The 27,057-nt window shown below is 42.4% G+C and overlaps 1 protein-coding gene across 4 annotated transcripts in view; it reads left to right on the top strand.

Annotated features, from left to right (window-relative positions):
- The window catches only part of LOC110506271 (sodium- and chloride-dependent glycine transporter 2-like), a 50,570-nt gene extending 23,862 nt beyond the window's left edge, over positions 1–26,708 (top strand). For 3 of the 4 annotated variants that reach the window (XM_036964282.1, XM_036964284.1, XM_036964283.1), the window contains exons 10-16: positions 2,100–2,224; positions 5,410–5,522; positions 7,821–7,952; positions 11,925–12,024; positions 13,464–13,564; positions 24,679–24,846; positions 25,739–26,708. In XM_036964282.1, the coding sequence (XP_036820177.1) occupies positions 2,100–2,224; positions 5,410–5,522; positions 7,821–7,952; positions 11,925–12,024; positions 13,464–13,564; positions 24,679–24,846; positions 25,739–25,894 (895 nt within the window). In that variant the 3' untranslated portion in view covers positions 25,895–26,708. Of the gene's footprint in view, positions 1–2,099; positions 2,225–5,409; positions 5,523–7,820; positions 7,953–11,924; positions 12,025–13,463; positions 13,565–24,493; positions 24,847–25,738 lie in introns of those variants that run through there. The other variant, XM_036964285.1, reaches the window with a different exon arrangement.
- The last annotated feature ends 349 nt before the right edge of the window (positions 26,709–27,057 follow it).

Below are 27,057 nucleotides of genomic sequence, written 5' to 3'. Positions count from 1 at the left end.
TGGAGTATCCATGGTGACACAATAGTCAATAGAACTGGATGAGCTAGCCACAAAAGGCTTCCTGATTGGATTCAAAGTGCCCAAGAATGCCAAGGTAACCTGTCTAAATGACTGTAGCACACACAATCTACAGTGATGTAATGCTTTGAAAGCCTGGTCTTGGCTCACATCAGCACCATCATCCCAGACACCTTGGACCCACTCCAATTTGCATACCACATCAACAGATCCACAGATGACGGAATCTGTATTGCACTCTAATCTTTTTCCAAATTCTTCAAGCTCTGTCAAATGAATTGTTCATCGTTTCTTTTTAAACCTGAAAAACTCCCCAGTCCTTAATGAGTACAAGCATACCCATAAACAGATGCAGCCACCACTATGTTTGAAAATATGGAGAGTGTTTAATTTTGACATTATGGGGTATTTTGTGTCATCAAATTCAGGCTGCAACACAGCAAAATGTGGAATAAGTAAAGGGGTGTGAATATTTACTGAAGGCGTTGTTCACGTTATTTTTACTCATTATTGTTATTCCTTATTCACTCTGTATGTATGTCTTGATCTTCAATTCTGCATGGTTGGAAAAGGACCCTGTTAGTCTACACCTGTTTTTTTATGAAGCATGTGACAAATGTAATTTTATTTGAGCATCATCAAGGATCCCACACACCCCAGCCATAAGCTGTTGACTGCCTTACTGACGGGGAGACGGTATCGGAGCATGAGGTCTGATACCAACAAGCTCAGAGACCGTTTCTATTTACAAGCCTGTTGAACAAGACTCTTGAACACTTGAACTGGACCGACCACCTGCACTGACTCTCCGCACCTTAACACACACGCGCACACACACACACACACACACACACACACACACACACACACACACACACACACACACACACACACGCGCACACACACACACACACACACACACACACACACACACACACACACACACACACACACACACACACACACACACACACACACTCATTCTAACCTTAATCCTAACCCCCCCATTGTTGTTATTTTACTTTTCTTGTGGGGACTACACAAACATCACGACTGCTACCACCAGACTCTTATTATGATCGCTAAATATTACGCAATTTAATTCCTTGCCCCCAATCCCCCTTCCCCCGAATACTTTTAAATATTTGACTATTAATTGTCCCTTCTTGTATTATACTAATGCTAAAATGTTTATTCTATTCTACTGAGCCATTTACTTTATGTTTGTATCTGTATCTTTTATTATTTCTTATTGTTGTTGCATTGTCGAGAAGGAACCTGCAAATAAGCCATTCATTGGAAGGTCTATACCATGCCTATCTCTTACATATGACACCTTACTTGAAACTAGTTTCAGCAGTCAGAACAGACATTTGCACGATTGTAAAATCAATGATTGTACAAGCAAGAGTTGAAATGTACATTGATTTTCTTTTGAAATAAATCTATTCAGCAACAATTCTGTGACAAGTGAATTTACACCTCACAAAAACAGGGAAATGATGGCTAGAAAAGGGGGAATCCTGAGGTGGGCGGGGCATGCACTTTGCTACGTGTTTGTTTATTTCCAACATACGATTGTCATCATGAAAATCTGTCTGCTTCATGTTTTGTTTCTTACCATGATAACTTGAGTGTTGTGATACTGAGTACCGTGACAATAGCACAACATATAAACAAGAAGTAAAACTACTATAAGCAGAGACTGGCACAGTATGCTCTCTCCCTTGGTATGAGGCCATAGTATTCTCACTAGAGGGAACTGTTGAACCTCTCCACAAATTGTATGCATTTGGATAAGACTGCACAGAAGATAGTTAATTTATGTATTCATTAATTTATTCATTATCACTCATGGCAATCGTATATAGATATGTAAAAGATCCTGTAAAACACTTGGAACATCCTTAGGTTCTGTTTTTCAAACGTTTTGACATTTTGACACATAATAACAATTACCAACACATAGCCACTCACTTGTGTGTGATAATACTCCCAAAATATTCCAAGTTCTCCAATACTGTATGTGTCACAGCCCTGTAACATTTACATCCCTTTCTTGTCCCTCTCCTCTTGTTTAGGGACACCATCATCGTGTGCATAGTTAACAGTGCCACCAGTATATTCGCTGGGTTCGTCATCTTCTCCGTCATTGGATTCATGGCCCATGAACTGAAGGTGCCCATTGAGAAGGTGGCAGATGAAGGTAAATTAAACATTGATATAGGTAAAATCCTTGAAAAATCCAAATACAGATAAAGTATTTGAAATGATTTGGCGCCGGAGGAAGATGGCTGCCTTTTTACCGTCTCATAACCGATTGTGTTATTGTGTGTGTTTTTTTCACGTTATTTGTAACTTATTTTGAACATAATATTTCTGCCACCTTCTCTTATGACCAAAAAGAGCTTCTAGATATCAGGACAGAGATTACTCACCTCGTACTGGATGAAGATTTTTTCTTTAACGAGTTGGACGCAAAGGATTTACTTCAGATACCTGACAAGGTATCAAATCACTTGATTCGCATGAGAAAGAGACAGAGATATGAGGGACACGGTTCGGGGTGCCTTGTAAGGATCCGACAGCGAGTGGGTTATCTGCCTCCTACCATCAGTCCTATTAGCCAACGTACAATTATTGGATAAGAAAAATCTACGAGCTATGATCACGAATATCCTACCAATGGGACATTAAAAACTGTAATATCTTATGTTTCACCAAGTCGTGGCTGAACGACGACATAGACAACATACAGCTGGTCGGAGTTAACGCTGCATTGGCAAGATAGAACAGACGCCTCTGCTAAGACAAGGGGTGGTTGACTGTGTATGTTTGTAAACAACAGCTGATGCACAAAATCTAATATTAAGGAAGTCTCAAGGTTTTTCTCACCTGAGGTAGAGTATCTCATGATAAGCTGTAGACCACACTATTTACCAAGATAGTTTTCATCTATATTTATCGTAGCTGTCTATTTTCCACCACAAACCGATGCTGGCACTAAGACCGCACTCAATGAGCTGCCACATCCACCACTCTCTCCTAGCTCCACCCCCAGATGACGCAGATGCTAAGCTACAGAACTGTTTTGCTAGCACAGACTGGAATATGTTCCGGGATTCTTCCGATGGCATTGAGGAGTACACCACATCAGTCACTGGCTTCGTCAATAAGCAAATCGATGACGTCTTCCTCACAGTGCCCGTACGTACATACCCCAACCAGAAGCCATGTATTACTGGCAACATCTGCACTCAACTAAATGGTAGAGCTGCCACTTTCAAAGAGTGGGACTCTAACCTGGACGTTTATAAGAAATCCCACTATGCTCTCCGACGAACCATCAAACATGCAAAGCGTCAATACAGCATTAGGATTGAATCGTACTAGACCGGCGGGGCTGGCAAACTATTACAGACTACAAAGGGAAGAACAAGTGTGAGCTGCCCGGTGACATGAGCCAGACAAGCTAAATTACTTCTATGCTTGCTTTGAGGCAAGCAACGCTGAAGCATGCATGAGAGCATCAGCTGTTCCGGACGACTGTGTGATCACGCTCTACGTAGCCGATGTGAGTAAGACCTTTAAAAAGGTCAACATTCACAAGGCCGCAGTGCCAGACGGATTACCAGGATGTGTACTCTGAGCATGCGCTGACCAACTGGTAAATGTCTTCACTGACATTTTCAACCTGCCCCTAACTGAGTCTGTAATACCAACATGTTGGTAGACCACTATAGTCCCTGTGCCCAAGAACACTAAGGTAACCTGCCTAAATGACTACTGACCCATAGCACTCACATCTGTAGCCATGAAGTGCTTTGAAAGGCTGGTCTTGGCTCACATCAACACCATTATCTCAGAAACCCTAGACCCACTCCAATTTGCATACTGCCTCAACAGATCCACCGATGATGCCATCTCTATTGCACTCCACACAGCCCTTTCCCACTTGGACAAAAGGAACACCTACGTGAGAATGCTATTCATTAACTACAGCTCATCATTCAACACCATAGTGCCCTCAAAGCTCATCACTAAGCTAAGGACCCTAGGACTAAACACTCTGCAACTGGATCCTGGACTTCCTGACGGGCCGCACCCAGGTGGTAAGGGTAGGTAGCAACACATCCACCACGCTGATCCTGAACATGGGGGCCCCTCAGGGGTGCGTTCTCAACCACCTCCTGTACTCCCTGTTCACTCATGACTGCACGGCCAGGCACGACTCCAACGCCATCATTAAATTTGCAGATGACACAACAGTGGTAGGCCTGATGACCGACAACAACGAGGCAGCCTATAGGGAGGTCAGAGACCTGGCCGTGTGGTGCAAGGACAACAACCTCTCCTTCAATGTGATCAAGACAAAGGAGATGATTGTGGACTACAGGAAAAGGAGGACCGAGTACGCCCCCATTCTCATCGACTGGGCTGTAGTGGAGCAGGTTCCTTGGTGTCCACATCACCAACAAATGAACATGGTCCAAACACACCAAGATAGTTGTGAAGAGGGCAGGACAACGCGTATTACACCTCAGGAGACTGAAAAGATTTGGCATGAGTCCTCAGACCCTCAAACGTTCTACAGCTGCACCATCGAGAGCATCCTGACTGGTTGCATCACTGCCTGGTATTGCAACTGCTCGGCCTCCTGCCGCAAGACACTACAGAGGGTAGTGCGAATGGCCCAGTACATCACAGGGGCCAAGCATCCTGCCATCCAGGACCTCTGTACCAGGCAGAGTCAGAGGAAGGCCCTAAAAATGGTCAAAGACTCCAGCCACCCTAGTCATAGACTGTTCTCTCTGCTATTGCAGGGCAAGCGATACCAGAGTGCCAAGTCTAGGTCCAAAAGACTTCTTAACAGCTTCTACCCCCAAGACATAAGACTCCTGAACAGCTAATCAAATGGCTATCCAGACTATTTGCATTGCCCCCTCTTTTATGCTGCTGCTCTCTGTTAACTCTCTGTTAATTATCTATGCATAGCCACTTTAACTCTACATACATGTACATATTACCTTAATTACCTCGACGAACCTGTGCCCCCGCACATTGACTCTGAACCGGTACTCCCTGTATATAGCCTTGCTACTGTTATTTTACTGCTGCTCTTTAATTAATCGTTAATTATTTTTTATCTATCACTTATTTTTCTTAAAACTGCATTGTTGGTTAAGGGCTTGAAAGTAAGCATTTCCCTGTAAGGTCTAAACCTGTTGTATTCAGCGAACATTACAAATACAATTAGATTTGATTTGAAACTCTGGTCTGGTAGGATCAGATAGTGTATGACCATAGACAGAGAGATAGAGAGTGGATTGGCCAGTTAATAGTACTCTTCGATTTTTGCCTCTGATTATCAATCTGATTTAACACTCTCAGGTCCAGGCATAGCATTTGTGGTGTACCCGGAGGCTCTGACCAGACTTCCACTCTCTCCGTTCTGGGCCATCATATTCTTCCTCATGCTGCTGACCCTCGGCTTGGATACCATGGTAACCAACCTTCACTGTGTGTGTGTTTTTGTGTGTGTAGGGCCCTTTCAAGTCTGTTGTATTTTGTTGCCTAATTTTGTTGCCTTCTGTTCATTTCTCTGTGTTGTTTTTGAAGGTTTCAGTTTTTTCCGCATTTTTTTCCAGGTTGTCACTCTAAACAAAAAACAATGTCATAGAAAAACAACAACATTAGCATTTTTTGATACAAAAGAATGCTTATAAACCACATCAGGAGACCACTTTTGAGGTCTGGAATATATCTAAGAAATTTACATTTTTGGGTGTAGATACAAGTGTGCAAAGCAAGAGGCTTGTTTGGTTAGCAGTGTTTCTGTAGCACGCGTTTGCTAAACAAATCGCCACTGGATTGATACAAATAATCATGATGTCATTCTGCCAGGTAGGCATAGGCTCCTTTGTAGTTAATATTTTATTGAGAAGGTTTGTGGGAAAGCCTTTGCATCTACCCAGAAGACGATTATCATTATTAGCATCATCGCTAACGGCTTAACAAAGTGTTAGATAGACGCGCACACACAAACATGGGCATTCCAGCGTTGCCTCTTCAGAAAGTTGAAGGAAAATACGAATCACTGATGCATTTTGTTCATGTTCATGATAATCTTGGGCAAATGTATTTATTTTCAAACAAGTTCAATACATTTAGTTGATTTCCTCCTAAGATGAAGATTTTTTTAATTATTCAGTTTTGATATCTGGATTCCATGATCCCTTCTTCATTCTCCGCATCGCGGATTTTACAGCACCTTGTGTGTGTAGTTGTGTTTGTCAGTCTTCTCCCAAGTTTGATTTCCATGTGGGCCACAAAGGTCCACAAAGCAACATCCAGGCACTCTGGCACCAACATGGTCAATTGAAACCAATAGAAGACAAACTTTTTTGGGTGGAGGGACAACAGAGCTAGGTGGGGGACTGCCCCACCTAGGGAGTAGGGAGGTGAATAGAGAGAGAAAGAATGAGTGTAGAAGAGAAAAGAGAAGGGGATCCACTTCTGCCCTCATCAACAACTGCCTCTGCGGGGTGTGAACGCTCTAATTGGTGGGATCAATGACACATGTGGTTTCACTTTGTGTGCGATTGTGGTGGTTTCTTTTTACACAGCACTCCGCTGCCACTGAACAGCTCATAGGGCTTCATGGAAATGAGCTGTTTGCCCTCCGTGGAACTGCAGAAGAGTAGCCCTCTGTATTTACTGCACTCATCCAATCAACCACAAATGAAACCACACAATTTGAATGACACACTATTGAATTACTTAATGTGCATTGGGCCCTATTTCAGTAGGAAGCCTTCTTTGCTGTCTGTTAGACACAGTATTTTAGTATGAGTTGTGGTAACCGTCGCTAACCGTCTGCAGTGTCTATTGTAAAGCAGCAGAGAAAAAGCAGCTCTTGTGCTGTCTCTCTCTCTCTCTGTCTTTACAGAGCTAACATTTTAAGATCGCTGAGACCTTTTCTTTAAGGCATTAAAGTCTCTCAAGACCATTTAAGACCATGGAAAACACTGGAGGTACATTTCTAAGTCAAACAAATTCAGTCAATCTGTCATGTTTACACCCTAAAACGACCTTCGGTCAGTGTATTAAAAGTTATCTATTAAGACGACAGTAAACAGTCAATTATGATGTTGGTTTGCCTTCGCAGCTGTGGGTCTGTTGAAGCAGGGAAGAGGCTTTGTTGTATTGTTTGTGTGTATGTGCGTGTTAGCGCTTGGCGGTAATAGGCTGGGGATACTGTATTGATGAGAATGTTTTGGGGGAGCTCGGGTGGATGTAGAGAAGCAGTCACGTGGCAGAAAGCTCAGTTCCATTGGGCTCCACTCTTTCTCTCTTTCTTTGCTCGATCTGTGTATTCATCCTTCTTTTTTCCTCTGCGCTTGTCCTCTGGCCACACGGCCGCTCTTGTCATTTTCTTCTGCTCCCCTCCTCTCTCGTCTGTGTCTCTTTTATGCAGGTGTTCATTCTCTGTCTCTGCTATCTTTTTCCTCTCTCTGGTCCCTTTGTCCATAGATATCTGTTGTGTGATTGTAATGACTTGCTCTCCCTCACTGTCATTGACTTTTACTGTTGTCTCGCCTCTCTTCCTTGACTTTCCTCTCTTATCGTCCCTCTCTTTCATTTCTCTTTCCCCTATCGCTCCTCTGCCCTCTTCCTTTTTTTCTTCCCTCCATCTCGCCTCCCTCCCCTGCTGTCTCCCCTGTTTGCCTGGTCTCTCCTCTCTTCCATCTCTCCTCTCCTCCCTCTCTATGCTGTCTCCCCTCCTTTCTCTTATGTCCCAGTTTGCCACCATTGAGACCATAGTGACGTCGGTGTCAGATGAGTTCCCCCAGTATCTGAGAAAGAACAAGCCTCTGTTCACGCTCATCTGCTGTGCCTGTTTCTTCTTCCTGGGATTCCCTATGGTCACAGAGGTACAGAGCACAGCGCACACAAACACACCTACATAAACACACACACATGCACACGCACATACATGCTACCACACACACAGGGGGGCACACGCATCCATACACGCACCCATAGTGCCTTGTGAAAGTCTACACACCCCTTGCACAGTTTTCTCATGTGCTGCCTTAAAATTGCATTTAAAAAAGGGATAATATTGTATTTCTTTCCCTACTTAACTACACAACCTGCTCGACATGTTTAAAGTGAAAGAAACATACAGTATGATTTGTTTCTTAATTTTTATTTTATTTTAACAAAGATTTCTTGATGGCTTATGTCTTCACACCACAGAGTTAATACTTGGTGGGGGCACCTTTGGCAACAAAGGTTGTTATATTGCTGTCCTTCAATGATTCCTAACCGAATGTATTGACTTTGAGCAATTCTTAGAAAAATAATGGATATACAGTGCATTCGGAAAGTATTAAAAAAACGTTTCACCCTTATTCTAAAATTGATTAAATTGTTTTTTTCCCTCATCAATCTACACACAATATGACAAAGCAAACTTTTTTTTTACAGAAGTATTCAAAGCGTTTACTCAGTATTTTGTTGAAGCACCTTTGGCAGCAATTACAGCCTCGAGTCTTCTTGAGTATGACGCTACAAGCTTGGCACACCTGATCGTATCAAGCTCTGTCAGGTTGGATGCGGAGCGTTGCTGCACAACTATTTTCAGGTCTCTCCAGATAAGTTCGATCGGGTTCAAGTCCGGGCTCTGGCTGGGCCTCTCAAAGATATTCAGAGACTTCGTCCCGAAGCCAGTCCTGCTTTGCTTTGGCTGTGTGCTAAGGGTCGTTGTCCTGTTAGAAGGTGAACCGTTGGCCCAGTCTAAGGTCCTGAGCGCTCTGGAGCAGGTTTTATCAATGATCTCTCTGTACTTTGCTCCGTTCATTTTTCCCTCGATCCTGACTTGTCTCCCAGTCCCTGCCCCTGAAAAACATCCCCACAGCATGATGCTGCCACCACCATGCTTCACCGTAGGGATGGTGTCAGGTTTCCTCGAGACGTGATGCTTGGCATTTAGACCAAAAGTTTTCATCAGACTAGAGAATCTGGTTTCTTATGGTCTGAGAGTCCTTTAAGTGGCTTTTGGCAAACTCCAAGCAGGCTGTCATCAGTGGCAGTCAGGGCCATTTAAGATGAGGGAGGGCGATTTCTTTTTCATGAGCATGGCCTTATTTCTATTGCAGCATGTTGGATGACTGTTATTCATATTCCATTCACCCAGTTAAATGTAACAGTGATAGGTTTAGGCTACTACATGATACTCAAATTGTTCCTATACCCATCATGAGGCTGCTACAACCTAGCCTATGAACGAAAATGTACAACGTAGTCGAGAAAATAATTTGATGTGACAGAGAGTGACACATGGACAGACAGTGGCATTCAATACCGCCTTGCACACTCTTGCCTGCATCGAGCTGATGGTGGGTGTGATCATTAGTCCACAGTTGCAAACAATAGTTTCTTTTGGACAGATTCAGTTATGTTTATCCCCGTTTTGTTCTGTTTGCTTCTGTTTAAGAAACATTTTTCAACAGAATCGGCTGAATGAATATGGGTAAATACAGTTCAGTTTCATAGCAGCCACATTGTTTTCCTTCTTGCTTCTACGTTATGCACTCTCCACCTTTCACCTTTCACCTTTCCCTTCGGTTGTGGACTTCAATGCACAACACATCAGCTGTATGACCAGGCGAAAACAACTTTCCAAGCCAAACTGCTACACACAGCCTACATCGTTGTCATCATATTAGCTAAAGTAACATCATAGTCAGCGTACCTAATATAACTAATGCGTTAGTAAACCTGCTACAATCATGCAGTAACATTTCAGTAAGCAGTTACACCGGCGGAACCCCGATGGCAATAAATTAGTAAAACCAAAAGCTTACCTTGACTTGGAAGAGGTCCAGTGTTGTGTTGGATAGTCATAGCCAGCTAGCTAACATAGCATCCCTCTGTTTGAGCAGGGTGTTTCAGTAGGCTAAAAGAGCTCAAGTTAGCTGCTTTTGTTAGCTAAGTAAGTGAAACTGAAAGTGCAAAAAAATATCTAAATCTCTCTCTCTTTCTCTCTTACTTCTCCTTCATTTAGGAATAAATTAATTTGCTGAGAATTGTTCAACTATTGTCTTTCTCTCTCTGAGTCAACTACTCATCACATTTTATGCACTGCAGTGCTAGCTAGCTGTAGTTTATGCTTTCAATACTAGATTCATTCTCCCATCCTTTGATTGGATGGATAACATGTCAATTCAGTTCATGCTACAAGAGCTCTGATAGGTTGGAGGATGTCCTCCGGAAGTTGTCATAATTACTGTGTAAGTCTATGGAAGGGGGTGAGAACCATGAGCCTCCTAGGTTTTGAATTGAAGTCAATGTATTCAGAGGAGGATGGAAGCTAGCTGTCCTCCAGCTACACCATAGTGCTACCTTACAGAGTGCAGTTGAGGCTACTGTAGACCTTCTTTGCAAAATAGTGTTTTTTCATCAATTATTTGGTGAAGTGATTATATTTAGTATAGTTTTATCTAAACGTTACATTTTTTTAAATGAAATTCACTGAGGAGGATGGTCCTCCCCTTCCTCCTCTGAGGAGCCTCCACTGGCTGTCATGTGCATTTTACTGAGGAGTGGGTTCCGTCTGGCAACTCTACCATAAAGGCCTAATTGGTGGAGTGCTACAACAATGGTTGTCTTTCTGGAAGGTTCTCCCATCTCCACAGAGGAACTCTGTCAGAGTGACCATCGGGTTCTTGGTCACCTCCTTGACTAAGGCCTTTCTTACCCGATTGCTCAGTTTGGCCTGGCGGCCAGTCTTGGTAGTTCCAAACCTCTTCCATTTAAGAATGATGGAGGCCACTGTGTTCTTGGGGACCTTCAATGCTGCAGACATTTTTTGCTACCCTTCCCCAGATCTGTGCCTCGACACAATCCTGTCTCAGACAATTACTTCGACCTCATGCTTGGTTTTTGCTCTGACATGCAATGTCAACTGTGGTACCTTATGGTACCACAGGTGTGTGCCATTCCAAATCATGTCCAATCAATTGCATTTACCACAGGTGGACTCCAATCAAGTTGTAGAAGCATCTCGATGATGATCAATGGAAACAGGATGCATCTGAGCTCAATGTGTTTTTGCTTTTTCATTGTGTGTAGATTGTTGATTAAAAAAATGTTTAATCCATTTTAGAATAAGGCTGGTAACGTAACAAAATATGGAAAAAGTCAAGGGGTCTGAATACTTTCCGAATGCACTGTATGTTGCCCTAAGAGTTGGTTAAATCTTATTCAAAATGATTCACTGTTGTTATTGCTGCCAAAGCCGCATCCACCAAGGGGGTGTGAAGACATACGCAATCAAGACATGTTTTTAAAAATGCATTATTAACTGAGAAGATGTTTTATCATTTGGAGAATTCTAGAAAATATGGAGCAGGTTGCGTAGCTAGGTAAGTTGGATAAAAATTATAATTTAATTTTAGGGCAGCAGAAGGTGAAAACTGCAAGGGGTGTGTAAACTTTGACGAGGCACTGTATGTGTGGCCACACACACATTGTATTTTAAACTAGGCAAGTCAGTTAAGAACAAATTCTTATTTTCAATGATGGCCTACAAGTAGTGGGTTAACTGCCTCGTTCAGGGGCAGAACAACAGATTTTTACCTTGTCAGCTTGGGGACTCGATCTTGCAACCTTTTGGTTACAAGTCCAATGCTCTAACCTCTAGGCTACCTGCCGCCCCGTTACTGATGATGCGTCCCAAACATCACCCGATTCCCTATATAATGCAGTATTGCACTTTTTAACGGATAGGGTGCTATTTCGGATGCACCTGAGAGACCCCCCCCCTCCCCCCCATCACTGGATCTGCATCACTAGCTTACGTTGTGTGTGTGTACGATTCGTGCGTGTGTGTTTAACAGAACGGGATGTACATGCTCCAGTTGGTGGACACGTATGCTGCCTCTTACTCTCTGGTTATCATTGCCATCTGTGAGCTAATCGGAATCTCCTACTTCTATGGTGAGTAGTGGAATAATTATAAGTAAATTACTTTTGAACTTTTGTTTACCTGACCATAATTAACTTGCTCTCTGGTAGCTCCGGTTGAAGTTGCTCTTTGGTGCAGATCTACGATCAGCTTACCCTCCCTAAATCCTAACTGTGGTCCTGTGTGGCTCAGTTGGTAAAGCATGGCACTTGCAACACCAAGTGATGTGGGTTTGATTCCTGCTGGGGCCACCCATAGGAAAAATGAATGCACCCATGACTACTGTCGCTTTAGATAAAAGTGTCTGCTAAATGGCATAAATTATTATTATTATTTTTATTAACATTGGGAAAAATACTGCAAAACTTCAGATCATTGTCTCTGCAAATTCATTCCACTCTTACCTCACTTTATCAACATCAGAATCAGATAAGCCTCAAAGCCATTCATCAATATTGATTGCCATTTTGTCTTGGCTAAACAACATAAACACAGAAAGCACATGTACAAGAATGAAACAGGACTTATAGTGTGTGGTGCTTAGGTTGTTAAACCATGGTGGCTGTTTGCAATTCAAATTAGGGAGGTGTTAATAAACAATGGATGTTGTAGTGTATTTATCTGCAAATAAACACGTCTCCATTATCACAGACTGATACCTGTTTTTTAGTTATTTGGTCTATGAAACAACTGGATTCATGAGTAGGTCTCGAGCTGGGTTTTTCATGGTGAAAATGTAGTGTTTTTACCCACTATCCATTTCACATATAAAATAAGACTGTGAAAAAAGAGAGAGAAAAAAAAACAGGTTTTGTCTCAGTGTAAATGAGCAATAAGAGGCTCTAGACCCGGTGCCTAGGTTGCTCTTAAGCACAGATCTAGGTTCAGCTTAAGCCTTAAATCCTTGTCCTATCTGCTATGAGTAAAAACACCAAACAGACCTTAGATCAGTGTCTAGGGCCAACTTTATCCCTCTCTGACAGGGGGCTCGAGCACTTCTCATTCTGACCACTAGATGTCTTTGTTACCATTCTAGTGGACCAATGATCAGGTCTGAAGCAGACCTGTACATACTGTTCTCCAATTAGTCACAGCATCAGCAGAGGTGGTTCCAGTGAAATTATTGTGTAGCTTTTGACTCGTCTCTTGCCAAGTTTGTCGGTCAATACACTGACAACAATTGTGACAATTGTCAAGCCACATTGTTTTGGAGGATAATAAATGTCCCAGGTTCTCCCTGGGAAGGGATGTGCCTTGTAGGGGGCCTGTGTGGAGCTCTCTTGTCTGGAGCTCTGGGTGAAACTGGTTCACTCTCTGGGCACGTCCCAAATGGCACCCTATTCCCTATATAGTGCACTACTTTTGACCAGATGCTTATACAGATAGGGAATAGGGTGCCATTTTGGATGGAGGTTCTGTGTGTCAGATTATCCCCTCAACCCCTCTTTTCCCTCTATTCCCCTTTTTCTAGGCCTGCAGAGGTTCTGCGAGGACATTGAAATGATGATTGGCTTCCAACCAAACCGCTTCTGGAGAATCTGCTGGGCCTTTGTGACTCCAACCATTCTGACTGTATGTGTTTGTGTCCGATCTATACGGAATAGGGTTTAGATATTCACAGGCGCACTAGCACGCTCACTCACTCACTCACTCACTCACTCACTCACTCACTCACTCACTCACTCACTCACTCACTCACTCACAGGTACAGACACACAGATGTGTGCATACACACACACAAACACAACACACCTACTAAAGTGTTTCCCTTTTCACTGCAGCCTTTTCAAATTTAGGGGCCAAAATCAATTTACAGAAGCGAGTGTTTTCCAAGAAAGGGAACAAAGCGAAAATAGTTTTCCCCAACTGAAACGGAAATTGTTTTCCTCACTTTTCACCATTATAACAAAGGTTGTTTGTGCTATTCGAAATGCTCAACTCCTATAGCCTACATAATGTTGTCATAACTGTGACAAAACAGATGCAGTGAAGGTTTGTGACTTGAAAAGTTGAGGAGGTTGGGAGACCCATGGTGTAGGCACGTACTTCATAGAGACGACAAAGTGTGTTTAAAAAATCGTCAAAGACGAATTATTTTAACCTAAAATGTTTTATAAAGACATTTGTAGTAAAATATTATGGGGAATGGGAATGAGAGGGCTACTTGAACAGTGTTTGGAAGGGATCACAGCAGTGATTGAATCAGGGTATGAGGCATGAGTTGAGGTGTTCAGAGGCTTCAGTGCAGGACAGGCTCATCATGGATGCATGTTGGAGAAGAGCTCAACTCATCCACTGAGGGCAGGACAGGATTTGACTGGGAAGACAAGAAAACAATAGCATAACACATTTAGACAAAAGAGCTAAGAATGAGTTAGTCCAAGCAGGGAGTAAAATCATTCTACAATGGTATTTATCCAAACATGAGGGCTACTTACACAGTTTTGGGAAGGGATCACAGCAGTTATAAAATGAGGATATGAGGCCAAAACAATCCCTGGTGCACAGAGTTTTTACTTATCTGGTAACTTAACCTAGCCAGCCCAACTTGGAATATAAACCACAATTGATCACATTCAGATTTTCTCTTGACACCAAAACATTGACTATAACATAGTATGCATAACGTTACCAATTTGTTTGCCCTGAACAGATAGACAAGGTTCACAGGCTGTATGCACTTGCTTTTTAAAAATTAGCCTACTGATAAATCATCTTGTTTTTCCTAGGCTGCTGCAACATTTATATAAAGAGTTTTTGCTTGTGTCTGTCGGGAGTTATGTGTTATCACGTTTGCTAATTAAATACTGGAGGATGATGCGATGGAAGTTTATTCAGACAGAAGAAATTCCCATATGCTCAGCAAATGAAGCAATGTAACATGCAATTATCTCTGCAAGCTCCTTGTAGTTGCCCTTTTTAGTGGAACTTTAGTGGAAATCCACTATATTGTTGTTAGCGTTAGTCATTCTGGTGGAGAAAACTGCACTCTGGTAGCTAACTATTTGCTATTGAAATTAGCAATGCAAATGTAAATACATTACAGTCGTGGCCATAAGATTTGAGAAAGACACAAATATTAATGTTCACAAAGTCTGCTGCCTCAGTTTGTATGATGGCAATTTGCATATACTCCAGAATGTTATGAAGAGTTATCAGATGAATTGCAATTAATTTCAAAGTTCCTATTTGCCATGCAAATGAACTGAATCCCCCCAAAACATTTCCACTGCATTTCAGCCCCGCCACAAAAGGACCAGCTGACATCATGTCATTAACACAGGTGTGAGTGTTGACGAGGACAAGGCTGGAGGTCACTCTGTCATGCTGATTGAGTTCGAATAACAGACTGGAAGCTTCAAAAGGAGGGTGGTGCTTGGAATCATTGTTCTTCCTCTGTCAACCATGGTTACCTGCAAGGAAACACGTGTTGTCATCATTGCTTTGCACAAAAAGGGCTTCACAGGCAAGGATATTGCTGCCAGTAAGATTGCACCTAAATCAACCATTTATCGGATCATCAAGAACTTCAAGGAGAGCGGATCAATTATTGTGAAGAAGGCTTCAGGGCGCCCAAGGAAGTCCAGCAAGCGCCAGGACCGTATCCTAAAGTTGATTCAGCTGCGGGATCGGGGCACCACCAGTACAGAGCTTTCTCAGGAATGGCAGCAGGCAGGTGTGAGTGCATTTGCACGCACAGTGAGGTGAAGACTTTTGGAGGATGGCCTGGTGTCAAGAAGGGCAGCAAAGAAGCCACTTCTCTCCAGGAAAAACATCAGGGACAAACTGATATTCTGCAAAGGTACTGGGATTGGACTGAATCCCCTTTCCGATCGTTTGGGGCATCCGGAAAAAACGCTTGTCTGGAGAAGACAAGGTGAGCGCTACCATCAGTCCTGTTTCATGCCAACAGTAAAGCATCCTGAGACCATTCATGTGTGGGGTTGCTTCTCAGCCAAGGGAGTGGGCTGACTCACAATTGTGCCTAAGAACACAGACATGAATAAATAATGGTACCAACACATCCTCCGAGAGCAACTTCTCCCAATCATCCAGGAACAGTTTGGTGACGAACAATGCCTTTTCCAGCATGATAGAGCACCTTGCAATAAGGCAAAAGTGATAACTAAGTGGCTTGGGGAAGAAAACATCGATATTTTGGGTTCATGGCCAGGAAACTCCCCAGATCTTAATCCCATTGAGAACTTGTGGTCAATCCTCAAGAGGCGTGTGGACAAACAAAAAAAAACAAATTCTGACAAACTCCAAGCATTGATTATGCAAGCATGCCAGGGCGGATTGCAGAGGACTTGAAAAAGAAGGGTCAACACTGCAAATATTGACTCTTTGCATCAGCTTAATGTTATTGTCAATAACAGCCTTTGACACTTATGAAATGCTTGTAATTATACTTCAGTATTCCATAGTACAATCTGACAAAAATATCTAAAGACACTGAAGCAGCAAACTTTGTGGAAATTAATATTTGTGTCATTCTCAAAACTTTTTGCCACAACTGTACACTAATGCGACACAAAAATAAAGTTCTAAAACCAAGAAAACAAAATGTAATATACAGTTGAAGTCGGAGTTTTACATACACTTAGGTTCTGTTATGGATGATGCGAATTTTCGCAGCTTTTTGTTAAAAATCGCGCAACATTTCTAAGTCCTGCTACTCATGCCAGGAATATAGTATATGCATATGATAAGTATGTGTGGATAGAAAACACTCTGAAGTTTCTAAAACTGGTTAAATCGTGTCTGTGGCTATAACAGAACGTGTTTAGGAGTAAAAATCCCTGGTAAAACTGTTTACCAAAAACAAAAACAAAATATTTGTCCGCCATTCAATGACTTGTTTAAGACGAGAGAAAATATATGCGAATCCCCTGTAAACGCCTACAGCTTCCACACGATGTCGCCAGTGCTATAAACATCAGAATCATTTATCCTTGGTTACAACACGAATAGACCCCTCCTTTCTTGAGGCGCACCACAGTATGTTGTGAAACTGAAAAAATGGACGATGATTTCCAGACTTGCTGCTATCGAATACAGATCGCCCCGTGATCAATTTGATACATCATTAACGTTTATTAATACCTAAAGTTGGTTTAGAAAAGTCGTTTGAAGTGATTTGTAAAAGTTTATAAGCGACTTTTGTAATTTTAAAAAGTGACGTTGCGTCTTGTAAATGGACTTTTCTCAGCATCAGACTGGTCTTCAGCAAATGACATTTTGGGTATACAATGACGGATTTAATCGGGAAAAAGACCCAATTGTGATGTTTATGGGACATATAGGAGTGCCAACAAAGAAGCTCGTCCAAGGTAATGAATGTTTTATATTTTATTTCTGCGTTTTGGGTAGCGCCGGCTACCGCAAAATCTGTTGTTTACGTGTCGTGCTGGTATTTTGGGGGGTGCATGCTATCAGATAATAGCTTCTCATGCTTTCGCCGAAAAGCATTTTACAAATCTGACTTGGTGGCTAGATTCACAACGAGTGTAGCTTTAATTCAGTACCTTGCATGTGTATTTTTATGAAAGTTTGAGTTTTATCGAGTACTTTACTCAAGTACTATAGGTGGCGCTCTGAAATTTCCGCTGAGCTATCCCTGTGCAGGGACCACCTCCATAAGAAGATTTATTAAAACTCATTTTTCACCCACTCCACAAGTTCCTTGTTAATAAACTATAGTTTTGGGAAGTCGGTTAGGACAACTATTTTGTGCATGACACAAGTCATTTTCCAACAATTGTTTATAGACAGATTATTTCACTTATAATTCACTGTATCACAATTCCTGTGGGTCAGAAGTTTACATACACTAAGTTGACTGTGCCTTTAAACAGCTTGGAAAATTCCATACAATTATGTCATGGCTTTAGTAGCTTCTGATAGGATAATTGACATCATTTCAGTAAATTAGGGGTGTACCCTAATGTGAATGTATTTCAAGGCCTACCTTCAAACTCAGTGCCTCTTTGCTTGACATCATGGGGAAATCAAAAGAAACCAGCTAAGACCTCAGAATACACAATTGTCCACCTCCACAAGTCTGGTTCATCCTTGGGAGCAATTTACAAATACCTGAAGGTACCAGTTTCATCTGTAAAAACAATAGTATGCAAGTATGAACACCATTGGACCACGCAGCCGTCATACCCGCTCAGGAAGGAGACGCGTTCTGTCTCCTAGAGATGAACGTACTTTGGTGCGAAAAGTGCAAATCAATCCCAGAACAACAGCAATGGACCTTATGGAGATGCTGGAGGAAACAGGTACAAAAATATATATTTCCACAGTAAAACGGGTCCTATATCGAGATAACCTCAAAGGCCGCTCAGCAAGGAAGAAGCAACTGCTCCAAAACCGCCATAAAAATGCCAGACTATGGTTTGCAACTGCACATGGGGACAAAGATGTACTTTTTGGAGAAATGTCCTCTGGTCTGATGAAACAAAAATGTAACTGTTTGGCCATAATGACCATCATTATGTTTGGAGGGAAAAGGGGGATGCTTGCAAGCCGAAGAAGACCATCTCAACCATGAAGCACGGAGGTGGCAGCATCATGTTGTGGGGGTGCTTTACTGCAGGAGAGACTGGTGCACTTCACAAAATAGATAGCATCATGAGGGAGAAAAATGATGTAGAGATATTGAAGAAACATCTCAAGACATCAGTTAAAGCTTGGTCGCAAATGGTTCTTCCAAATGGACAATGACCCCAAGCATACTTCCAAAGTTGTGGCAAAATGGCTTAAGGATGACAAAGTCAAGGTATTGGAGTGGCCATCACAAAGCCCTGACCTCAATCCTATAGAACATTTGTGGGCAGAACTGAAAAAGCGTGTGCGAGCAAGGAGGCCTACAAACCTGACTCAGTTACACCAGCTCTGTCAGGAGGAATGGGCCAAAATTCACCCAATTTCTTGTAGGAAGCTTGTGGAAGGTTACCCAAAACATTTGATCCAAGTTAAACAATTTAAAGGCAATGCTACTAATTGAGTGTATGTCAATTTCTGACCCACTAGGAATGTGATGATAGAAATAAAATATGAAATATAATCATTCTCTCTAATACATTTCACATTCTTAAAATAAAGTGGTGATCCTAACTGACCTAAGACAGGGAATTTTTTAATAGGATTAAATGTCAGGAATTTTGAAAAACTGAGTTTTAGTGTATTTCGCTCAGGTGTATGTAAACGTCCTACTTCAACTGTACCTCCTCCATCTCCTGATTTGAATAATATCTGAGGATGTGCATCATTCCCCTTTACAGTTTCTTGGGAAAGTATTCACCCCCTTGGCATTTTTTCTATTTTGTTGCCTTACAACCTGAATTAAAATAGATTTTTGGAGGGTTTGTATCAGTTGATTTACACAACATGACTTTGAAGATGCAAAATATTATTTATTGTGAAACAAACAAGCATTAAGACATAAATAAACAGAAAACTTTAGCGTGCAAAATGTTCACCCCCTAAAGTCAATACTTCATAGAGCCACTGTATGCAGCAATTACAGCTGCAAGTCTCTTGGGGTATGTCTCTATAAGCTTGGCACATCTAGGCTCTGGGATTTTTGCCCATTCTTTAAGGCAAAACTGCTCCAGCTCCTTGAAGATGTATGGGTTCTGCTGGTGTGCAATTGAATTGAGGTCTGGGCTTTGACTAGGCCATTCCAAGACATTTAAATGTTTCCCCTTAAACCACTCAAGTGTTGCTTTAGCAGTATGCTTAGGGTCATTGTCTTGCTGGAGGTGAACCTCCGTCCCAGCTTAAATCTCTGGAAGACAAACAGGTTTCCCTCATGAATTTTCCTGTATTTAGCGCCATCCATCATTCCTTCACTTCTGACCAGTTCCCTGATGAAAAACATCCCCACAGCATGATGCTGCCACCACCATGCTTCACTGTGGGGATGGTGTCCTCGGGGAGATGAGAGGTGTTGGGTTTTCACCAGATATAGAGTTTTCCTTGATGGCCAAAAACCATTTTCGTCTCATCTGACCAGAGTACCTTCTTTCATTTGTTTGGGGAGTCTCCCACATGCCTTTTGGCGAACACCAAACATGTTTGCTTATTTATTTCCTTTAAGCAATGGCTTTTTTCTGGCCACTCTTCCATAAATCCCAGCTCTGTGGAGTGTACGGCTTAAAATGGTCCTGTGTACAGATACTCCAATTTCCGCTGTGGAGCTTTGCAGCTCCTTCAGGGTTATCTTTGGTCTCTTTGTTGCCTCTCTGATTGATGCCCTCCTTTCCTGGTCCCTGCCTGGTCAACAAACCCTCTCTTGGCAGGTTTGTTGTGGTGCCATATTCTTTCCATTTTTAAAAATGGATTTAATGGTGCTCTGTGGGATGTTCAAAGTTTCAGATATTTTTTTATATCCCAACCCTGATCTGTAATTCTCCACAGCATTGTCCATGACCTGTTTGGAGAGCTCCTTGGTCTTCATGGTGCCGCTTGCTTGCTGGTGCCCCTTGCTTAGTGGTGTTGCACCACTTTTCCATATTTTTTTGTTGTTGCATTTTTTTAAAACAAGTTATTGTTTTCATTTCACTTCACCAATTTGGACTATTTTGTGTATGTCCATTACATGAAATCCAAATAAAAAATCTATTTAAATTACAGGTTGTAAAAACAACAAGGGGGATGAGTACTTTTACAAGGCACTGTAAGACAATTAGAAATGTATCTAGATACATGGGCTCCAATACGATGCACGAATGGTACCTTTCAGTTTGAAGCGATTCGATGCGATTCCTTTTGATTAGAGGAACGAATCAATGCGATTCTGTTCGATGCTATATGATTCAATGCACTAACACTTGTTGCATTGAGACATTCCTTTTCTGTTTTCTAAATTAAAATCTGCTGATGGAGCTCATGATCTGGGCCTCTCTGAGCAGGATCTGTCTGAGCTTACTTGTGTGTAAAGATGGTGTATACAGTGCATTCGGAAAGTTTTCAGACCCCTTGACTTTTCCCACATTTTGTTACGTTACAGCCTTATTCTAAAATGGATTAAATTGAAATGTTTTCCTCATCAATCAACACACAATAGCCCATAATGACACAGTGAAAACATATTTTTTGAAATGTTTGCAAATTTATGAAAAATAAAAATTAGAAACATAAATAAAGTATTCATAACCTAATCTATGAGACTCGAAATGGAGTTCAGGTGCATCCTGTTTCCATTGATCAACCTTGAGATGTTTCTACAACTTCATTGATTGGACATGATTTGGAAAGACACACACCTGTCTATATAAGGTCCCACAGTTGCCAGGACATGTAGAGCAAAAACCAAGCCATGAGATCGAAGGAATTGTCCATAGAACTCCAAGACAGGATTGTGTTGAGGCAGAAGTCTGAGGAAAGTTCCCCAAGAACGCAGTGGCCTCCATCATTCTTAAACGGAAGAAGTTTGGAACCACCAAGACTCTTCCTAGAGCTGTCCGCCTGGCTAAACTGAGCAATCGGGGGAGATGGACTTTGGTCAGCGAGGTGACCAAGAACTCGATGGTCACTCTGACAGAGCTCCAGAGTTCCTCTGTGGAGATGAGAGACACTTCCAGGAGGACAACCATCTCTGCAGCACTCCACCAATCAGGCCTTTATGGTAGAGTCGACAGACAAAAGCCACTCCTCAGTAAAAGGCACATGACAGCACTCTTGGGGTTTGCCAAAAGGCACCTAAAGGACTCTCGGACCATGAGAAACACGATTCTCTGATCTGATGAAACCAAGTTCGAAAACTTTGGCCTGAATGTCAAGCATAACATCTGGAGAAAACCGTAGGGAACCATCCCTACAGTGAAGCATGGTGGTGGCAGCATCATGCTGTGGGGATTTTTTTCAGCGGCAGGGACTAGAAAACAACGACCCTTAGCACACAGCCAAGACAACGCAGGAGTGGCTGAATGTATGACTGTCCTTGAGTGACCGAGCCAGAGCCCGGACTTGAACCTGATGAAACATCTCTGGAGAGACCTGAAAATAGCAGTGCAGCAAAGCTTCCCATCCAACCTGACAGAGCTTGAGAGGATCTGCAGAGAAGAATGGAAGAAAGTCCCCAAATACAGGTGTGCCAAGCTTGTAGCATCATACCCAAGAAGACTCAAGGCTGTAATCGCTGCCAAAGGTGCTTCAACAAAGTACTGAGTAAAGGGTCTGAATACTGACCTAAATGTAATAATTCTATTTTTTTTTTCATAAATTTGCAAACATTTCGAAAAAAGTGTTTTTGCTTTGTCATTATGGGGTATTTTGTGTAGATTGTTGAGAGAAAAACAAACAATTCAATACATTTTAGAATAAGTCTGCAACGTAACAAGATGTGGAAAAAGTCAAGGGGTCTGAACACTTTCCAAATATACTGTATGTATGTATGTCTATGGTACAGTATGTGTAGTCACCTGAGCTGAGCCATAAGGGAACCTAGTGGGCATCTACCACCCCACTATCAGACCACTTTTGATCTGAAATCACCATCTCATTTTACCAGATTAAAAGAGTTTGAGCTAGTAATGTATCAATATTTATCTTAAAAAAATAGCAATGACATAGCCAATGAATAAATAGCACCATTTTAGATTTCACCCCTGTCTCAAAATTTCATAATTTAGACCATTTCGACATTTTTACAGAGTGCTTCTCCTCCCACTTCGACCATGTAGTGATTCCTGTCTTCGTTATGAAATGATCAACTTGACCCGGTATATCTAAACACTGGTTGTTTAAAGCACAACTACTACAACTATTTATTGATTTTGTAAAAATAAAAATAAAATCGAATGTTATCCCTGATCAGCAGGTAGGCTATAGCCAGATGAGTTAGGCTACTTTTATTCCGGTAACACACATTTTCCAACAGCGCATTTGTTAACAATCACCAACCAAATTACATTTGTTGTCACTCGACTAATAAAACCTTATATTGCACAAGCCCTTTCACAAGCATTTGAATGCTGAAGGTGCCCCGCAGATGTGCAAGATCAGAAATACGCAGGATAGGCCGGATCGGTTTGGGTTCCTGCAGACCAATGCACTCATATCTTAAACATTTGAACTGGGGCCGATGCATATTGGTAAATCGCTCAACCAGGTATCCCCTGATGCAAGTAAGTATTCGACGTCCATCCATGGCTGAGGACATCGGGAGATAACGTAAAAACCGGCCACTAGGGGCAACAGTGAGCGCTGCTACCTTTTGCTAGGGCGTTGTCGATGGATGGGGGATGAGCAGAAGCCTCTGCCTCGGATTCCAAAGGTTGCAAGTTCGAATTCAGTGATGGGAAATTGTTTTTGCGATTTTTGTTTTAAGCATATCCCACAGAGTTAATGCCTAACCTTAAGATTTTGGAGTGAATGACTAAACTTAACCTTAAACACTTTTAACTTTGACGTTTGTAACAACTTCAACATTTTAAGTTTGAGAAACATGGATGAACGTTTAATTCTGACGTGAGACTATGAGAGGTAGTTGGAATTGCTACTAATCCCCAATAATATCAGAAAAATGCTCAACTATTACAATCTCAATCTCAATCTATCCAACGATGTCACCAACTCACCAAGCTTCTAAATCACACATGAGTAGTACTAAGTTCATTCTCTGATCCTTTGATTGGATGGACAACAAGTTAGTTCATACTGCAAAAGCTTTGATTGGTTGCAGGACATCCTCTGGAAGTCGCCATAATTACCCTTTAGGTCTATGGATGGGGCTGAGGAGCCTCCTAGGTTTTGTATTAAAGTAAATGTAACCAGAGGAGGGATGATGGCCCATGTTGACTCCAAGGCTTCCCACAGTTGTGTCAAGTTTGCTGGATGTCCTTTGGGTGCTGGACCATTCTTGATACACACAGGAAACTCTTGAGCGTGAAAAACCCAGCAGCGTTGCCTTACTTGACACAACCGGTGCGCCTGGCACCTACTACCATACCCTGTTCAAAGGCAGTTAAATATTTTGTCTTGCCCATTTTCCCTCTGAATTGCACAGATACACAATCGATGTCTCAATTGACTCAAGGCTTAAAATTCCTTCTTTAACCTGTCCCTTCTCCTTCATCTACACTGATTGAAGTGGATTTAACAAGTGACACCAGTAAGGGATCATAGCTTTCATCTGGTCAGTCTATGTCATGGAAAGAGCAGGAGTCCTTAATGTTTTGTGGGGCTCAGTGTATGTTTCACCACATTGGAAGGTGCTACAGTGGCATTACTAGTTTGCTAGAATGTCTCTTGCAGTAACAGCTGAGCATAACTGACAAACGACACTCCTATAGCTCGAGCGTACTGCTCTCCCCAGCCAGTCCGCCCCTCTATAGGCGATTACAAATTACCCGGGGATTTATGTGATGCAGAGTGCATGCCTAATCTTGTCCTCCTCTTCTTTCTCCTCTTCTCCCTTTTCCCTTCTTCACCCCTTACCCTCCTCATCTTACCCTCCTGATCCTTCCTTTCCTTATCTGTTAATAGTCTTCTTCCTGTTTTTGATCACTCTCTTTCTTCCACCTCCTCCTTCACATCCTCAGCTCACTAATTCACTCTCTTCAGTCCTCCTCCGCCTCATTCACTTCTCTATCTCCCCTCCTCTCCTCCTTGATTCTACTCTCTTTCCTAACCCTCCTCTCCTCTCCTTTTTCTCATCTCTCTCCCTGCAGGGTATCCTGGGGCTGAGTCTGTACCAGTGGAAGGTGATGACCTATGAGGACTACACCTACCCTCCCTGGTCCATGGTGATGGGGTGGCTGATGGTGGTGTGTTCTGTCATCTGGATCCCAATCATGTTTGTCATCAAAATGTACTTGGCCCCAGGCAGCTTCATGGAGGTATGTATGGGACACAATACCACACACATGCACACGTAAGCCTGTTTGAATGTCCCATAAATACACTTCAGACCTATGCGGATCTGCTACTTTTTCTTTATTTTCCTGGATAGTCACCCATTTAAATGTCCTGGGGTAAGAAATGTTTTTTTGAACTGTAAATACTTATGTGTTTTTAGCAGATGTAAGCAACATTTACATTTTGTCTGTAGCATACAGAAGTATTTTTTGTTGTTGTATTTAATACACGTCTCAGTTTGATATTGCCTGTTCTGTTGACAACTCTGAGGTTTGTATCTTTGGGGTTCTACTGTAGTATAATAATATTTCTTTGCACGTCTCACACAGGTTACATAAACAAACGGTCCACACAATCCCTCTGCAATATGACCTTCCTGTCTCCCTATGGGCCCTTGTCAAAAGTAGTGCACTAAATAGGGAATAGGGTGGCATTTGGCATGCACCCAGAAGTGTTTGATGTCAGCGATACATTTTCTAATGGGCAGTAAAGTGAAAAATCAGCCCTGGTCCACTGATAACTGGTGGCGGATCGGCACAGGACACACAGACACTTAGCAGTCCCATGCTGTGCTTGTTGAAGTTCCCTACATCACACATTAATCAAAGTGTTTGAGCTGTGTGTGCGTGCATGTGTACGCAACTGTATTCACATACAGTAAGTCTGAGCAAAATCTCCTGTATGTTCAATCAATATTTTCTATTAAGGTTTGATGCGTTTAGACATTTCAGTGTTACGAACAACTGCCATTCCCAACATTTTCATATCTCTCAGGACGGTCCTACTGTAATTTATTCTACCCAACTTGATTGATTCTATTATGTTATATTTTAAAACAAGTGTGTGACTCCACCCCCCCGCTCCCCTCCACAGCGTCTGAAGCTGGTGTGCTCCCCTCAGCCCGACTGGGGTCCCTTCCTGGCAAAGCACAGAGGGGAGCGCTACAAGAACATGATGGATCCCCATGGATCCAACTCCCTGGGCCTCAAACTGCCCCCGAAAGATTTCCAGCTGGGCACCTACCAGTAGCAGCCTCCACTACTACCACCACCACCACTTTAGCAGGGGCACTTGGGAGAGAGAGAGCAGCAGGCTACCACTGCCCTCTCCTCCACCTATTCCTTCTCTTTTTCCTGTTCTCCACTTCACTTCATCTCTCCTTTCCTTCCTCTTTCCATTCAATGTGGGTGCGAGAAAAGCAAGCCAACACATCCTCCACTTTATTTCCCGGTTCTACTCTCCTGCTCCCTTCTTCTTTCTCCTCCACTCTATAGCAAAGTGGGGCTGCCCTCCTCTCCAACGTTGCTTTCTCTGGCAGGCACCCATACCATACCCTGCCCTTTCTCTCCCTAACCCCTGACCTGAGAATGGTCTGTCCTCTGCCTCCTACCCATGCACAGCCATTACTCCAGAACCCTTTCTTTCTGAGGGGATCTCTATTCCAAAAGAAAAATGTGTACTGTGTCACAATGTTGCAATGGCAATATTCGACTGCACATGACAAAAAAATATAATCAAATTGTATGTGTCACATGCTTCATAGACAACAGGTGTAGACTAACAGTGAAATGCTTACGGGTCCTTTTCCAACAATGCAGAATTAAAGATAAAAAAAATGTAATAAAAATAGTGACAAGGAATAAATACACAGGGATTAACGTATAACAGTAACGAGTTAAAGTAAAATGGCTATGGAGTACCCGTACCAAGTCGATGAGTACGAGGTAATTGAGGTAGCTTTGTATATATAGGTAGGGGTAAAGTGACTGTGGCATCAGTATGCATGTGTGCGTGTGTTATGTGTGTGTGTGCATATGTAGTGTGTGTGTGTCTGTGTGTGTTGGGGTGCCAGTGTAAGTATGTGTGAGTGTGGGTAGAGTCCAGTGTGTGTGCATAGCCAGTGCAAGAGTCACTGCAAGAGAGTTAGTGCAAAAAAGGGTCAATGCAGATAGTCCGGGTAGCCATTTAGCAGTTTTGTTCATCAGTCTTATGGCTCGGGGGTAGAAGCTGTTCAGAGTCTTGTTGATTCCAGACTTGATTGATTCCAGACGGTAACAGTGCACTGTTACTGCTTTCCGTGTGGAAGCAGAGAGAACAGTCTATGGCTTGTGTAAAGTCTTTGACAATTTTTTTATCCTTCCACTGACACCGCCTGGTGCAATGGTCCTGGATGGCAGAGAGCTCGGCCCCAG

The sequence above is a fragment of the Oncorhynchus mykiss genome, chromosome 26 (assembly GCF_013265735.2).
Source record: "Oncorhynchus mykiss isolate Arlee chromosome 26, USDA_OmykA_1.1, whole genome shotgun sequence".
Classification (NCBI taxonomy): Eukaryota; Metazoa; Chordata; class Actinopteri; order Salmoniformes; family Salmonidae; genus Oncorhynchus; species Oncorhynchus mykiss.
The sequence above is the reverse complement of the archived record's forward strand: the minus strand, read 5'-3'. Positions and strand labels throughout refer to the sequence as shown.